At 44.2% G+C, this 15,518-nt stretch overlaps 1 protein-coding gene across 9 annotated transcripts in view; it reads right to left on the bottom strand.

Annotated features, from left to right (window-relative positions):
- The window catches only part of LOC140525070 (merlin-like), a 66,500-nt gene that overhangs the window by 20,599 nt on the left and 30,383 nt on the right, over window positions 1–15,518 (bottom strand). For all 9 annotated transcript variants that reach the window (XM_072640098.1, XM_072640096.1, XM_072640101.1 and 6 more), the window contains 6 exons: window positions 12,384–12,459; window positions 6,286–6,423; window positions 4,972–5,046; window positions 3,184–3,297; window positions 2,530–2,652; window positions 2,088–2,305 (listed from right to left, as the gene is read on the bottom strand). In XM_072640098.1, coding sequence (XP_072496199.1) covers window positions 2,088–2,305; window positions 2,530–2,652; window positions 3,184–3,297; window positions 4,972–5,046; window positions 6,286–6,423; window positions 12,384–12,459 — 744 coding nt within the window. The remainder of the gene's footprint in view (window positions 1–2,087; window positions 2,306–2,529; window positions 2,653–3,183; window positions 3,298–4,971; window positions 5,047–6,285; window positions 6,424–12,383; window positions 12,460–15,518) is intronic.

Here is a 15,518-nt window from a genome sequence, read left to right as displayed (position 1 = left end):
TCTTCTAATTAGTTGTAGACCACTGAACCTTTCTGAAAATGTCAATATTTTAATGAACTCACTCTTTAAAATTTGATAAAACTATATTAAAACACTAAATTATATCAATATTTCAAATGAAAGTATACTAGCCATGTCAGTTAATTAAAATCATAGAACTTTAGAGCACCAAGGAACTTCAAAGGTCATAAAGACCTACAAACACACATGACATATTAGGAAACTGAGGCCCCAAGATGTGCAACTGCTCGCCTAGTTCACATTGGTAGGAAGTGACCGAGCTAGGATTTGAATACAGGTCTTCTAACTGCAAATCCATTTTCTAACTGCAAATCCAAGTCCCTGCCACACTGAGTAGCAATAAGCATTATCCCAGCTAGTTAGATTGTGATGAAGACCATGATTGTAATCTTTACATCAGTCAGCCTTATACACAAAAAGCTCCTTCAGTTCCTTCAACCAAAAGCTCTCCCTATAACGCCCCCAACCAGCCCTCCAATAATGCCATTGGCCACAAGGGGGACTGCTCAGACCCTTCCTGAAAACCCAACAATAACATCAGTGCTAGTAATGTCTATAACACCTTAAAGTTTACAAACCACTCTTCTGAATCAATCAAGCACCTCACTCCCCTTAAATTAAATGCTTGATCAGGACCCCTAGTAAATCAGTCAATCAAAGGCATTAAATCAGGCGTGAAAAGTCCTTAATCTGGAAGTCATAAAAGTCACTGAATGAAGTGTGACACACATGGTATAGGTGAAGCTACACACAAAGTATTTTGGAATTGGCTGAAGAGATCCTCAGCCACACCCTATGGACCATTCACAGAACTGGGATCCAGTTAGGAGCCCAGACATTCAAGCAGCAGACCAGAGTACAGCAAAGAGCAGTCCAGTCATGCCCCCAACGGGCAGAGAAGAGCCTCTGGCTCTCCCTACCTTGACCAGAGGAAGATGCCGCAAACCTCAAATAGTATGGAAGACGTGGACTTTACACCATCATCCCAGCAGCAGTCCTGGAACAGCAGTAGCTTATGGCAGCATCTCCAGCAAGAGGTTAGGATAAATTAAACACCCTGGGTAAAGGCAGCAAGACTCTACAAGAGCCCCGACCCTCAGGCCTACCAGGAAACTATGCCATGCATAAGGGGATCTTTGTGAAGTCCCCAGAAATCAGATAGAATGGACTTCCAGAAAAAGGACTTCCAGGAGCTATGATTTTTACCCCTTAGTCACATGTGTTCTAAAATGGAGCCCACTTTCACTTGAACTCCACATGTACTTAAGGGAGACCGTGCCCTTTGTTTGGGGAAATATTTTGTACAAACTCTTTTTCCTCTACTACTTTAATAAATACCTATTTCTAAAAGATAATTAAGTTTGGCTGGCTATTGTCTATCAATGGATAATCTATGGTGGTAATACACCAATGAGGGCTCATGAGCTATAGTACCAGAAAATCACTGCCACCACCCCTACCCCCTGCCTAGCTGTCAGGATGACCCCTAGGACCCTCAGAAGTGGTCACTCTGGCAAGCCAACCAACTGGAGCTTGTGGGAGCTGGAAGGATGAGCCCTAGAACAACTGCATTGTCATTTTTATCAATGTATTACAAAACTTTTTGCAAATATTAACTTGGCCAACTTTCTAAGACCACGATGAGCTGGGATATGTGCTTTCTGGCAAATGTAGTGTATTCAAGCCAGCCAAAAAGCGCTATAGAAGGAGGTTCTTGTGCTTCCATATCCACCTCCTGCTGCTCCTACTGTAGTATAGGGGAAAGCATGCTGGACGTGGAGTTAAGGAAAACTGAATCCAAACCCTGCCTCAAACACTTGTTGATGTGTGAGCACAGGCAATTCTCTGAGACTTCCTGGGCCCCAGTGTCTTCATCTGCCAAGTGGAGTCAGTGATCCCTCTTACTAAGTGCTGTTGAGATGATGAAACAAGAGCACAAGGAAAATGTGCTTTGAAACTTTCACACACTATAAAAGTGTCAGTGACTGTGACATCAGGCCAGGGGCTGAGGCTACTACCACTTCTGTCAGAAATCAAATGTAAAGCCCATGGCCCTTCTCCCTCACCTGAGGTCTGACTCTTTGACCAGCTTAGCAGCAATCCTTTCTGCTTCCCTCACTTTCTGCTCCATCAGACGTTTCTCTTCCTTAGTTTTCAGGGCCGTGATCTCCAGCCGCTGGCGCTCCTGCTCGGCCTCAGCGGCATTCTGGGCAAGCAGCTTGGCTTCCTCCTCAGCAATCTGTGCCTTCTCTGCCAGCAGCTCCGCTGTCTCTTTGGAGTGGAGCTGGGGAAGCATTGCACCAGCCTTAGTTCCCAGAAGGGCCCAAGCCAGAGAGTAAAGCAACAATGACATGGCAGATCACAGGGCAAGGCTGAACCAGGCGGGCTTGGTCAATCAAGGACAGGTAACTTTCAAAGCCAGACAGGGTTAGTCACATCAGTGTTGGATTTCCTATAAAATGAAGGGGAACACAGCCAGCAACCCATGTGTTTCATGAGGATACTCACTAAGGCCTCATTGGCTTGTCGGGCCTCAGCTTCCAGCTGAAACAGCCGTCTTTCCAGTTCATCTTTGGCTCTCTCAGCCTCTTCTCTGAGCTGCTTCTCCCTGGCTAGCCTCTGATGCTCCATCTGGAAAAGAAACGAAGGTAGATGTGCCATCTGCAGATTCCACGTCCACCTCGACCCTGCCACACCTTTATTCCTGAAATGGAACTAGTTTGAATAAAGAAAACTGAATTAGGGTTCACCCTGGGGGGAAAAAAGCTTGGTAGATTTGTAAGCTAAACCATTTTGCAGCTGTCTGCCATGACTGCACATGTGTGTGCCTATAATTAAGAACTTGATGGGTAGATATTGAATAGCGGTGAAATTAGCATGCAGCAAGGGAAGAGAACACATTTCCCACCCTGAGAGCCAAGGGCCTGGAGAAGCATCCTCACTCAAGCTCCATCAGCCCTTTGGTCACACTGTAGTCCAGACCATTAAGGCCATTAAGCAATGCGGGGTAGATGGCAGGGTGAGAGGCAGGTTAGATGTGTTTGAGAATGGAAAGAGTTAACACTTCAGGGATAGTCTCCTGAAAAGGTTCCTCCCATCTCATCAAGGTAACCTCTAAAGGAGCAGTCAGTGGGGGAGGGAGCCACCTGAGGTGAAACCCACCTTCTTCCGAGCTTTCTCTTCCTTGGCTTGAGCTTTCATTTGCTGAATCTCAATGGAGTCCACTCTCCTCCTCTTCATGAATAGGTCATGATTTCCAATACACAACTGAAGGATCTACAAAACAAGAGTTTCCACTGATTCATAGGCTTGCAAGTGTTCTTCACTACACCTGGACCACTCCGCCACAATCTACTGGATCCTCCACCCAGCTGCCATGCTGCTATTCTGGAAACACAGGTCATTCTCCCATGACCTCTCCTTTGGGCATTCTCCCTACCAGCCATACTGGTACACTTGCCATGCTCCATCTCCACTTCATCTCCTATTTCCATGACTTTGCCCAGGCTGTATCCCACGCCTGGACATACTCCCTCCTTACTTTTGCCTTGTGGAATCAGACTCAAAGGGACCTGGGACCATAAATCTGGAGCTGAAAGAGGTCCCAGAGACCCCCACAGTTTGAAGCTGGCTTCAGTCAAGGCTCAGCTCAGGGGCCAGCTCCTGCACTGACTCTACCTTCTTCCCCTATGACAAAGGCCTCCCCACCCCTACCACTGGAAATGAGTCTCTACTTTCTATTTACTTATTCTTTATATTTCCCCCAACAGCTCACTGAGGGCAGAAATTCTTTCACTTTTGTCTCTGTATCCCCTGCCTAGCCCAAAGTAGGCCCCTAAACACTTCCTAAAAGAATTTTCTGAAATCCATAGGAAGAACCTGCAGTCCACTGGCCATGTCTCATTACCCCTGATCTGGCACCTGACAATGTCCCTGGTACTCACGGTCCTTGGGCGGTGAGCAGAGCACCAGTTGTGTTCTCCCCCACACACTGACTCCTTCCTTCATCCCCTTCCACCCTCCACCTTTCACCCTATGCTTTCCCTCCTAAGAACTCCTTCACAACTTAACACTTCACATGCTGCTGTAGTGCTCAAGGTACGGCTGTACCTTCAACAGCCCGAAGCTGTTCAAGGTCATGACTGAATACAATTACTTTTCTTTTCTTTCTCTTTTTTTCTTTCCAGTCACTAGATCTCCTCGTCTGGCCTAGGCTGGAAGGTCAGCACCCAGGCTGGTCCCACTACTGATTAACTTGGAAGCTTCAACCTGCCCAATTGTGACCTGGGCTAGTTCATCCCTCCACAGGCAGGCAGGCAGCCTGGTGGCCCCTTTGTCCTGGAGGCTCTTCACACTATCACACCTAGTGGTACCCCTGCTCAGGTTTAGCCCTACTACAGTTCAAGCAAGCTACCATCCTCAGCCTCTCTGCTACCACATGGGTCAGCACTCAGTGGCAGGAATCAGAACTGTGCTGGGGCAACCATAAATGTTGCTGAATGGATCTTGCAGCTTGGGAACAGGCCAGTTTAAATACAATACCCCAACATGCTGCTATTTCTAAGGGTCTCCAGTGCTTTCTAAACTCCATGTCCCTAAGCCCTATTAGCAAACATTTATTGTTTCTTTTCATAGATAGAGAAACCATGGTTAAATCGGGGAAGGGAGGCAGAACTCCATCTCTGGCCTAGAATTCAGACACAAGGTCATTGGGCTTAATTAACTGCTTTGGTTGACTCTTGGGTTCTCTCAGTAAACCATTATGGAACAGTGTTGGTTTTTTCTTTGCCTCTGCTTCTACCTTCGATGTCTTTCTCACCTGATGGCTACAAAGAGCATTCCTCAAACTACATCAACAGAGCCCCTGACTTCACCCTATCAGCCTGTTTGGGTTTTATTTTTTCTTTTTCAACTGGGGTAACTGACAGAAGATTTGAATAGGTTGCTTACCAACTTATTCACTTTCAGCTGTGAGGAAAAGAACTTGAAAACTTCTGCCTTTTTGTCAAGAGGCTTAATTGTTAACTGGTAGAGAAAGGAAAACACAGTCATTAAGAAGCTGAGGAGGTCCTCAGAAGGTTAGAGTGCTTTTTGGAAGGATCCTGACCAGGGTACTCCAAGAGGAGCGCAGCATAGGCTTGTGGCTCCAAGGGAGAAGAGTTACCACGCACCTCTGACACAGTGGATGCCCTTGGTCAGCCACCAAGAGGACAGCCTCGGTGGATTTCGCATCTGGAGCCAGAAGGGACAACACAAACAGCACATTGTAGGAAGCAGCACTGTGCTCCCAGTTGTTAGCGTCATTGGCCTTTTAGGCACACAAACAAGCCAGTAAGTGTGCTCTACAACCAGGGGAGAAACGGAACACAAGCAGAAGAAACACCAAAGAATAAAGCATTTTCTGCTCTAAGAAGTTCATTTTCTCATCCCCCAAATATTGAGGGCCACTACAGAGTGTGGGGTTGGGAACTGCAGTTCCATATTTGGTTTTCTGCAGTTCATTGGTTAGGTTGAGAATTCAGGTTAATGCAGAGACAGTGGGGAGATTCAGAAGCAAAAGAGCCCCAACCTAAGGGAGTTTCCTAGGAGTCAGATATATGCAACGGTGTGCTGGTGGATGTTTGACAACCAGCTTGGGGGGTGCAAGGGACAAATTTTCTCCAACACTTCCTCCAGTCCAAACAATCAACAAAATAATCAACCAAGCCCTGATTTGTCCTGTCTGGCTCTCTGGAGCCTGTTGAAGCAGGTCCTGGTCCATCCCTTGGATCTATGGAACTTGGATCACAGCCTTGAGCAGATTTTTCTTCAGGCCATTTCCCTCCCATCACTCTCTCCTCCCATGCAATATCTGAGCTTGGAACATGCTCTCCACTTCCTTTGTTCACTGCAATCAGTGCCCTTGGCTACCAACCCCCTGTTCTGACTCAGGAAGCCCAGTGGGTCTTTGAAAATCTGCCTCATGTTACCAAATCTCCATTCAAGCCTTCTGACAGGAAACATGTCAAAGAAAGGGTTACAACTTGCCTCAGCTGGCAGTACAAATAGTGTGATCATCAGTCTTCTCTTAGAGATGGTGCAGCAGAGGGTAGGGTCCCCCCAGAAGCCCCATGTCTTTCCTTAGGTTATTTTCCCTCCCTTTTTTTTGCATGCCCCTCTAAATAAGAATGGCTTTCTCTCTTCCCAGGGCCCAAACAAGCTGTCAGAAGGTTCGAGCCAGCCGTACCATCACAAAGCATGAAAGATGCAACCATCCCCACCTACCTCCTTCTCACTGTAGGAAATGTTTCTGATGGCACTCCATTCAAAAGATTTGTTGGGAGAGAACCTGTTATTGATGCTGTAGACATGGATCCCTTTAGCATCTACACCAAGCAAGAGATCTGTGTGGCTCTTATTTTGCTGCAAAAGAAGCAAATGCAGAGCAAAGGGGTCAAAAAGACAATCTGCACACTAGAGTGACTCCTAATTTACCCAGTATCCATCTTGTCTGTACATGGTTGTTTGTATGGCACCTCTCCATTAGAATGTAAGCTCTAGCTCCTCATGCCTATGAGGTTGGCTAAAGTGGCAGAAGAGGATAATGACAAATGCTAGAGGGGATGTGGAAAAATAAGGACATCAGTTGTGAACCAGTCCAACCACTTGAGAACAATTTGGAATTTTTATAGCCAGAAGTCTACAACACTGTGCCTACATTTGACCCAACAATATCACTACAAGGTCTGCATCCCAAAGAAATCAAAGAAAATGGAAAAGGACCTATTTGTACAGAAATATTTATAGCAGTTCTTTTTGTGGTGGAAAAGAATTGGAAATTGATGGGATGCTGATAAATTGGGGAATGGCTGAACGAGTTGTGGTATAAGATTGTAATGGAACACTATTATGCTATGAGAAATGATGAGCAAGATGGTTTCCGAAAAACCTGAGAAGGCTTCCCTGAACTGATGCAAAGGGAAATGAGGAGAACACTGTGCAGGCACAGCCACATCCTAAGTGTGATCACCTGTAAAAGACTGGGCTACTCTGACAAAGACAAGGACCCACGACAATTGCACAGGAGCCAGGATGAAAAATGCTATTTACCTCCAGAGAGGCAAGAGACTGAAGCAGACTGTTTTTCTTAATCTAGTTTTCTTTTTTTTTGTAACATAGCTAATGCAGAAATATATTTTGCATGATTTCATGTGTATAATCAGTATCATTATCTCTTGCTTCCTCAATGAGTGGGGGAAGGAGGGAAGGAGGGAGAGAATTTGGAATTGAAAATAAACATTTAACATTTTTTTAAAAAGAGAATGAAACTCCTTGAGGGAGGGTTGTTTTTTTGCCTTTCTTTGTACCTCCAGACTTTAGCACAATGCCTGGCACTTAGTAGGTGCTCAATAATTGATTATGCCCTTGTTGACTCTGAGATCACCTCCAATTTGCCCTGTATGTATCTTGTAAGTGCATCACTTTTCACATGTTGTTTTATCTTTCTCCATATACCTCAGAGCTTAACCCACTGCCTGACACACTGTTGTTGTTCTTGTTCAGTTGTTTTCAGTCCTGTCCAATTAATTGTGACCCCATTTGGGGTTCTTCTTGGCAAAGATACTGGAGTAGTTTGCTGTTTCCTTCTCCAGCTCATTTGACAGGTGAAGAAACTGAGGCAAACAGTGACTTGCCCAGGGTCACACAACTAGTAAGTGTCTGAGGCCAGATTTGAACTCAGGAGGATGTCTTCCTGACTCCAAGCCCAGCGCTCTATCCATTGTGCCACCTAGCTTCCCACCTGGCATACATTAGGTGCTAAATAAATGTTTGTTGACTTCCACACATTCAACACAGATATTCCTACAGCAGAAGGTAAGGTTTCAGGGGCATGTCCCCCTGATCTCTGAATTCTTCTATATGAAGCCATAAGGAGAACAAAATAGCTTGCATACTAGCACCCTGAAGCAGTACCTGCCTCGACTAAAACTGGGTAGGAAGTGAGCCAGACTGCTGGTATATAGAGCTGCCCTGGCATGTCAGACATAACTGTAGGGGCAGATGCCAGGGAAAACGTTAACAGGTTCCAAGCCAGAAAATCAGGAGCCAAACTGTTACTGAGCACTGAGATCAAAAGGCTGAACAACTTCAAAGCACGTCTGTTAGGCAAGGAGGAGCATTGTGAAGGTTCAGGTTGACTGAAACATTCCTGGGTTAATAACACATCTTTTTATTTAAGGCTATTGTTCCCTTGGTAAATACTAGCTAATGTTCTCATCTCTTCTTGAGATGCTGGAGCTACATGGAGTAACCCTGAATGCCAGTGTGAGCAGAGGCCATTCCCTTGGTGTTGGTGTCTCTTAGGGTGGGGAAGGCCAGCAGCTCTACCCAAGAGACATCGGCCCGGGACACTGCACCATCACGTCCCATGCAGAGGAAGAAGGGCACTGAACAAGGAGTCACAAGATCTGGGCTCAAGCCCAGCTCCTCCATTTGTTAGTTCTGTGTGACCTTGGAGAATTCATTTAAGCTTTATAAAGACCCATATCTTCTCCCTTAAATGATCATAATCCTATCACCAGCCTCCCTACCTCACAGTGTGCTTAGGAATCAAAATACTACATCTGAAAGAATTCTGAAAAATACAGTGTGCTATATAAACACAAGATGGTATTCGTGGAAGTAGCAGAGATAATGATAGTAGTGGTGGTGGTGGTGGTAGTAACAGTACTAGCAGTAGCACTAGTAGTAGTAGTAGTAGTAGTAGTAGTGGTGGTAGTAATAATGGTAGTAGTAACAGTACTAGTAGTAGCACTAGTGGTAGTAGTAGTAGTAATAATGGTAGTAGTAATAGTAATAGTTATAATGGTAGTAGTAGTAGTAGTGGCAGAAGAAGTAGTAGTCCTTAGCTTTCTTCAAGGCTTCTGAGCCTTGAGTCAGCTCCTACAAGGGATCTTTTAGTTCCCTCCCATTCAATAAGCATTTATTAAGCACCTACTAATATGCTGGGCACAAATCTAGACTCTGAGGATATTGAGACAAAAACCACAAAGTCCCTTCACCTCAAGGAGTTTACATTCTACTGAGAGGAATTAGCATGGGCAGAAATATAAGAAGATACAAACTATACTCAAAATAATGATGAAGTAATTTCAGGGGGAACACTAACAGCAACTACTCTGTTAGGAGATGGTCTCTGAGTTGAACCTAATAAAGAGAAGAAGGTGAGTTAAAGATATGTAGGCAGGAGATAGAGTGTATGGTGACACAGGAGTGTCCAACATACATCCCAAACCAGACTGAAAGATAATTGGGAAATATTTCAGAAAATAAATAAAAATAGAATCAAACATAAATCATATTGTATTTTAAAACTAAATCCATCTGCAGCCAGAAGAGATCTTCACATCCAGATTTATGGCCCCATTTCTATATGTGTTTGACATCGTAGGTGTGAAAGGAACATGGTGGAAGCCAGTTTGCTGAGAGTGTCTGGTGCATGAGGGAAAGTTTTGCCAAGTTCATCCAGGAAAGACAGCCTCGGGGCAGATTGTGCAGGACTTTGATGACAAAAAGAGGAGCTTGTGTTTTTTCCTCAAGACACTGATGAGGCCTTGGAGCTTCCTGAGCAGGTAAGGAACCTCCTTGTGGAGGCCATGTGAAAGGTAGACTAGAGAGGGAAGACAACCAATTAACAGGCTGTTGTGATGAATGTGCTTGAGAGGGGAGGATAGTCTGAATTAGGGTGGTGGTCAAGTAAGTGAGGAGAAGAGGAAAGACATGAGACCTGTTGTGGAGGTAGAATCAACAAGATTTGGTAAATGATTGGAACTGGGAATGAGAGAAGAATGAAAGATGAATCCTAGGTTACAAACCTACATCCCTGAGAATGGTAGAACCCTCAATAGGGAAGTCAGGAAGGGGATCGGGCTTAGGGAGAGATGCTGAATTCTGTTTTGGACATGTCGATTGTGAGATGTGGGATTGTGAGATCCCACAGGTGACATCCAGTTAGCAAGATCCAGAGGCAGTCAATGATATGGAACTAGAGAACAGGAGAGAGATGAGATCTGGATATATAGACCTGGGAGTAACCTAAAAAGAGATTGTAGTCAAACCCATGGGGGCTGATGAGATAAATGAAACAGAATGTGAAGAGAAGAAGGCAGATCCGACAGAGTGCTAGAGCATAATGATGTATAAGAGGCAAACACGGAGGATGACCCTACAAAGGAGACTGAGAAGGATCAGTCATATAGGAAGGAAAACTAGGAGAGAGCAGTGCCACGAACACGAGAGAGAGAGAAGGGGACAGTCACAGGCATTCGTCTTAGGCTTAGAGAAGCCTCGGTTCACTTTGTCCTTATGTCCTTGTGTGCATGCATCTGTGCCTGCCCGTTGTTTACCTCCTTGAGGGCGGGACCTGGTTTCATTTTTGTCTTTGGATCCTCAATGCCCCAACACAGTGACTGGCACGAAGTAGGGAGTAAGAAGTGCTTGCGGGATTGAACTGAATTAAATTACAATAAAGTTGTTCCAGACTCTTTAGCAGCTTCATGATAGTGATGTGCAGCAGCTCTGCTCACACAATCCAGACCAGAGCCAATTCAGGCTAAAAAAAGAATGATCATCAACTGGGAGATCATTAGTAACATATAATAATCATAATCATAGCTAGCATTTGCAAAGCTCTTTTACAAATCTTTTTCTCAACAACCCTGGAAGGTAAGTTTTTTTTCCCCATTTTACAGATAAAGAAACTGAGACAGATGATGATTAAGTGATTTGCTCAGGGTCCTACAGCTAGTAAGCTTCTGAGACAGAAATCTGACCTCAGGTCTTCCTGATACCGTGTGTATCCCTCCATGCAATCTGCCATGTTGTTTCTTCAAAAAGAAAAAAAGAGGCTATACACCAAAAGAAAAAGGACATACAAAAAAAATTTGTAAAGAAGCTGCCTCCTAACCATACCACAATTTAGAAAGTTTATGTGGAAACATTCAGAGAAATTCCACAGAGTCTATGAGTGGCAGGAGCACCAAGAACCTAGGTGAAGGACCAGTTTAAGAAGAAGAGGAATGTGGCTTCTGACAGGGGTGGGGACCCTCTGGGTCCTCAAGTGTGGCCTCTGACTGCATCCAAACTTCACTGAACAAATCCCCTTAATAGAAGGATTTATTCTGTAAAACTTGGACTTGGTCATGTGACCTTGAGGCTGCAGGTTGCCCACTCCTGGAGCAGCTTACTGAGAAGATGGGGATCAGTCAATGTGGCCATGAAGAATAATGCATCCCTTTACTAACTTTCCTCCCCACATACAAAATGAAAACTTGCACTCCGTAGATTCTCTGTGGCCTTACTGGTGGCCCACTCCAGCCAATGGTGATGACAGAAAACGCTCCAGGCTAAGTGTCGGCTAGTGAAGAAGCCACATCCCTGGCTGATGACTTTCTGGTAATGAGCCTGTCTGCATTTCACTGGGCAGGACCTCAGATGGCAGCCACTATCAGTTAATCACTGGACTCCTCCTCAGAGCTTCCCAACTCAGCCCAACCTGCCAGAGCCTGCAGACCTACAGCACAGACTTGGAGAATGCAGGACCACCCTGATGCTGTGTTAAGGAGGACTTTCAAAGAGAAATGTTTTTCACGTGGACTGAAAACCTTAACTAAAATAAGTTAATTTCTTCAAAGGAAGTCCCACCACTACTCCAAGTCTCACCACTACTTTCACATTCATACAATTCTCTTTCAGTTATCAGCTCAAGTTACACCAGTGGCTGGGGTCATGTGCCCCATACCATTCATAAAGTCTCAGATCAGATCCGTAAGTGGTTTTCCATGAACGTCAGTCTCTTCTCCAGCAGTTTTTTCTCTGTATTCAGGATTAGCACGTATAACACAGGCCAGATCTCCACAGCTTTTTAAAAAATTTCTCTAGTTGATTTATTCAGGCTGAGACTTTCTGGCATCCTAAGGCCTAAAACTTGGTTATCTAACATGGTCTCAGGGTACTCAACATTTTCTAGTTTGGAAAAGGGTCTACAAATGAAAAGGGGATGGCTTACATTTCTTTTGTACCTCTCCCAATTTCTAGCACAGTCCTGGACATGGAGCAAGAGCTCATAAGACTAGTTGAATGACTGAACAGATGAACAGATGGTTGGATGGATGGACAGATGGATGGAGAGAAGAATGAGTAAGTAAGAAAGAATGTTGACAATAATTTCTGATGGATTTATTTCTCCAGTCCTTAATCTGGAAACCACCTCCAAATGTGTTTCACTGGTAATCCCAAAATAACCATGAAAAAAGCCAGCTTTTATGAAATGACTGGAAACTGATGATAATGGCCTGCCTCATTTAAGAACAAATTTTACTTACTTCGATGGAGAAGTAATTGACACCATACATTGCCAAATCTTGGGCAATTTTCAGATAGTTCATCTCAGCTTCATCCCTGGAAAACAAACACAAAGTTCAGGAAAAATCTAAGATAGGAAGATAGTAGTGGTGATAGTAGTAGTAGTAGTAGTAGTAGTAGTAGTAGTAGTAGTAGTAGTAGTAGTAGTAGTAGTAGTAGTAGTAGTAATGGTAGTAGTAGTACCTTATTTCAAAAACTTTCTCTTTTATACTAACTCAGTTTAATCATATTTTTAATTCAGTCAGCTTCTAATTAGTTTGAGTGGTGTTTAAAAAAATAAATACAATGTGTTGTCACATCTTTAGTCTGCTAAAATTACAGAAAAAGGGAATCTAGTAACTTATTTCTGAAGAGCAGCAGCAAGGAACCTGCCACTTCCTACATCTATGCGATCCCAGGCAAGTCACCCTGCCTCTGGGTAGCCCTCAACTGACTGCTGAGGCCCCTTCCTGCTCAAAAGCTACAACACTTTATCAACATAAGGTTTACAAAGTATCTTCCTCGGATTACTGGACTTGGAGGCCAGAAGACCTGGGTTAACATCCCACCTTAAATACTAACTGTGGTGACCACTGGCAAATCATTTCGTCTTCTGATGCCTCGGTTTCCTTATCTGTAAAAAGAGTACTGTGAACTCAGCGTCCTCCAATGTCCCTTCCATCTCTAAATCTGTGCTCTGTACATCTGGGAGGGCAAGGAAGGGTAGTTAGCATAAGCGCTGTTACCTCCATTTTAATTAGCAATTGAGATTTAGAAAAGTAAAAACTACATTCTCACCAAGCTGAGAATTCCAACCCTATCTCTCCTCAGTCCAGCTCTAGTCTACCTTCGCCAGCACCGGCAAGGCAGCCCCCCGCATCTCTGCTAGAAGAGAGACTGGCAAAATAGCTTTTCTATAGCATTCAATAAATGCTGGTTGATTCACTGACTCCAGAGAGAAGGCATAACAAATTCCTGCTTTGTATAAACACCCAAGGAGGGTGAATTCCCTAAGAAGCAAAAGGGCCCTCTTCTCCAGTGAGGATTCACAAGGACAGCATGATCCTGAGCCCTCGTGTTGTGCCATTTCAGAAACCACAGAAAAGAAATATCAGTAATATTAATACAATTTGCCATTTGATGGTTTCATGTAGATGTCTGGTTTTCCTAACTAGACCCATAAAGGAAAAGGAAAATGTCTTACATTTCTTTTGTACTTCTCCCAATTTCTAGCACAGTCCTGGACATGGAGCAAGCACTCAATAAAGACTACATGAATGACTGAACGGATGGACAGATGGTTGGATAGATGGACAGAAAGATAGATGGACAGAAGAATGAGTAAGAAAGAATGTTGACAATAATTTCTGATGGATTCATTTCTCCAATCCTTAATCAGGAGGAAGCGTTCCCCACCTCCAGGAGAAGAAGCCACCTCCCCCATACCACTGCAATATTCTCTCCCAAATCCTTTTCCAACATCCAGCAAACTCTGCAAGTCCTGACTGAATCCTTTCATGGGGCTCTTAGCACCAGTAAGAGATAGAGCAGACACAACAGCATAGGAGGGGCAGCTCTCCTGCAGGAAGTGTGTAGACATGGGCTGGCTCTCCTGAGGATATTCCCCCAGTCACACCTTACACAGGTTTATTCAGAAGAGAGTGTGACTAGATGAGAGTAACACTGATTCCCTACCCCCCCCCCACCTCAGGCTTTCTCCCATGATGGAGATTTGGAATCCTTGTCTTTCTGAAGTACCCCGAGCCCTTCCCAAGAACAGAGAGGTAACATGATATAGCAGACAGAGAGCTAGACTCAGAATCAGGAAAATCTTGCCACTTATACACATGTTACCTGGACAAGTGTAATAGCAAGCACCCTAGCATACCCAGGAAGACCTGCTAGCACAGGTTCTTAGATCTGCTTTACTAGGAAAGATAGCTGTTTAAGGGGTCAACAATTTTTTTAATTACACTCACTAGTTCAAGGGAAAAGTCAGCATCCTGAACTTCAGAGAAAATACAAACAAAGACAATATAAGCAGAGAAATTAGCATAAAGACCAACAGACAGGGCTCTGACTGCCTGAATCAAAGCAGTACTGCTATACACTTTACACACACCACTAGATCAAGAGAGCCTTCACATCTGAGCAGTCTGGGATCTGAACATACAGCTATTCAGTCTCCACCAGGAAATCACAGGGTCCTTCTCATAAGCAAAACCCCCAAAGCAAAATACCAACTCAAGAGTATAGACACACTCCTCAGAGCCAAAAGGCATCATAACCCTCACAACTCAGTGCCTAATCAGAAATTAGCAAAAGGGGGGAAAGTCTTCCTACAAGCAAGCCTCCCTTAATGGGCTCTATGCGAGGCCTATTAATGAGTGGGGAAGATCTTAAATCTCATTAACATTATAGCAAATTCCTTTACTTCCTGCCCCTCAGTTTTCTTGTCCCTAAAATGGGAATAATAATACCTGAACTACCTACTTATAGCTCAAGTGAGTTCATGTAATACACTGTGTAAAACTTAAAATGTTATACAGATTATGATCTAACTAGGATGTTCTATTCTAATTCTTATGATGGTGAGCAGGGAAATCTTGTCCTGTTTGCTTTGGCCATGGGGAATCACACCAGAGAGTGTAAGGGGTTAAAATGCCTGATTTTAACTGGTTCTGGTCTTCCTGAGTATAACAGTACTTGGATTAATCACTCAGGAGGTTTGTCAGTTGTGGGAAGGTGAGCCCCAGGGCCATAGTAAACATGAGTCACCTCAAACCATTCTAACCCTCCAGAAGAAGGTGCAACTTAAGAAGAATTCTGTCTCCCTCCTTCTCTGCCCAGGTAAGAAGAAGCTATCATCTTCTTGATGATACAAGGAATACAGCACAAAGAATCCTCGATAAAACACCAGGTGTGATGACATGAGATTTGGCAGGAGCTAAGTGGGTCCCAAGCCTGAGCAGGGTTGCTAGCCCTGGATTCAAAGTGAAAAGATACCTGGGCTCTTCTTATCCTTCCCAACACTAATGTTTGACAATGAGCAAGTGACTCTCTGAGCTTCACCTTCCTCCTTGTAAATCCTACAGATGCCTATAGTTCTGACCTCA

The sequence above is a fragment of the Notamacropus eugenii genome, chromosome 2, assembly GCF_028372415.1.
Source record: "Notamacropus eugenii isolate mMacEug1 chromosome 2, mMacEug1.pri_v2, whole genome shotgun sequence".
Taxonomy (NCBI): Eukaryota; Metazoa; Chordata; class Mammalia; order Diprotodontia; family Macropodidae; genus Notamacropus; species Notamacropus eugenii.
This window is presented reverse-complemented; position numbering and strand designations above follow the sequence as displayed.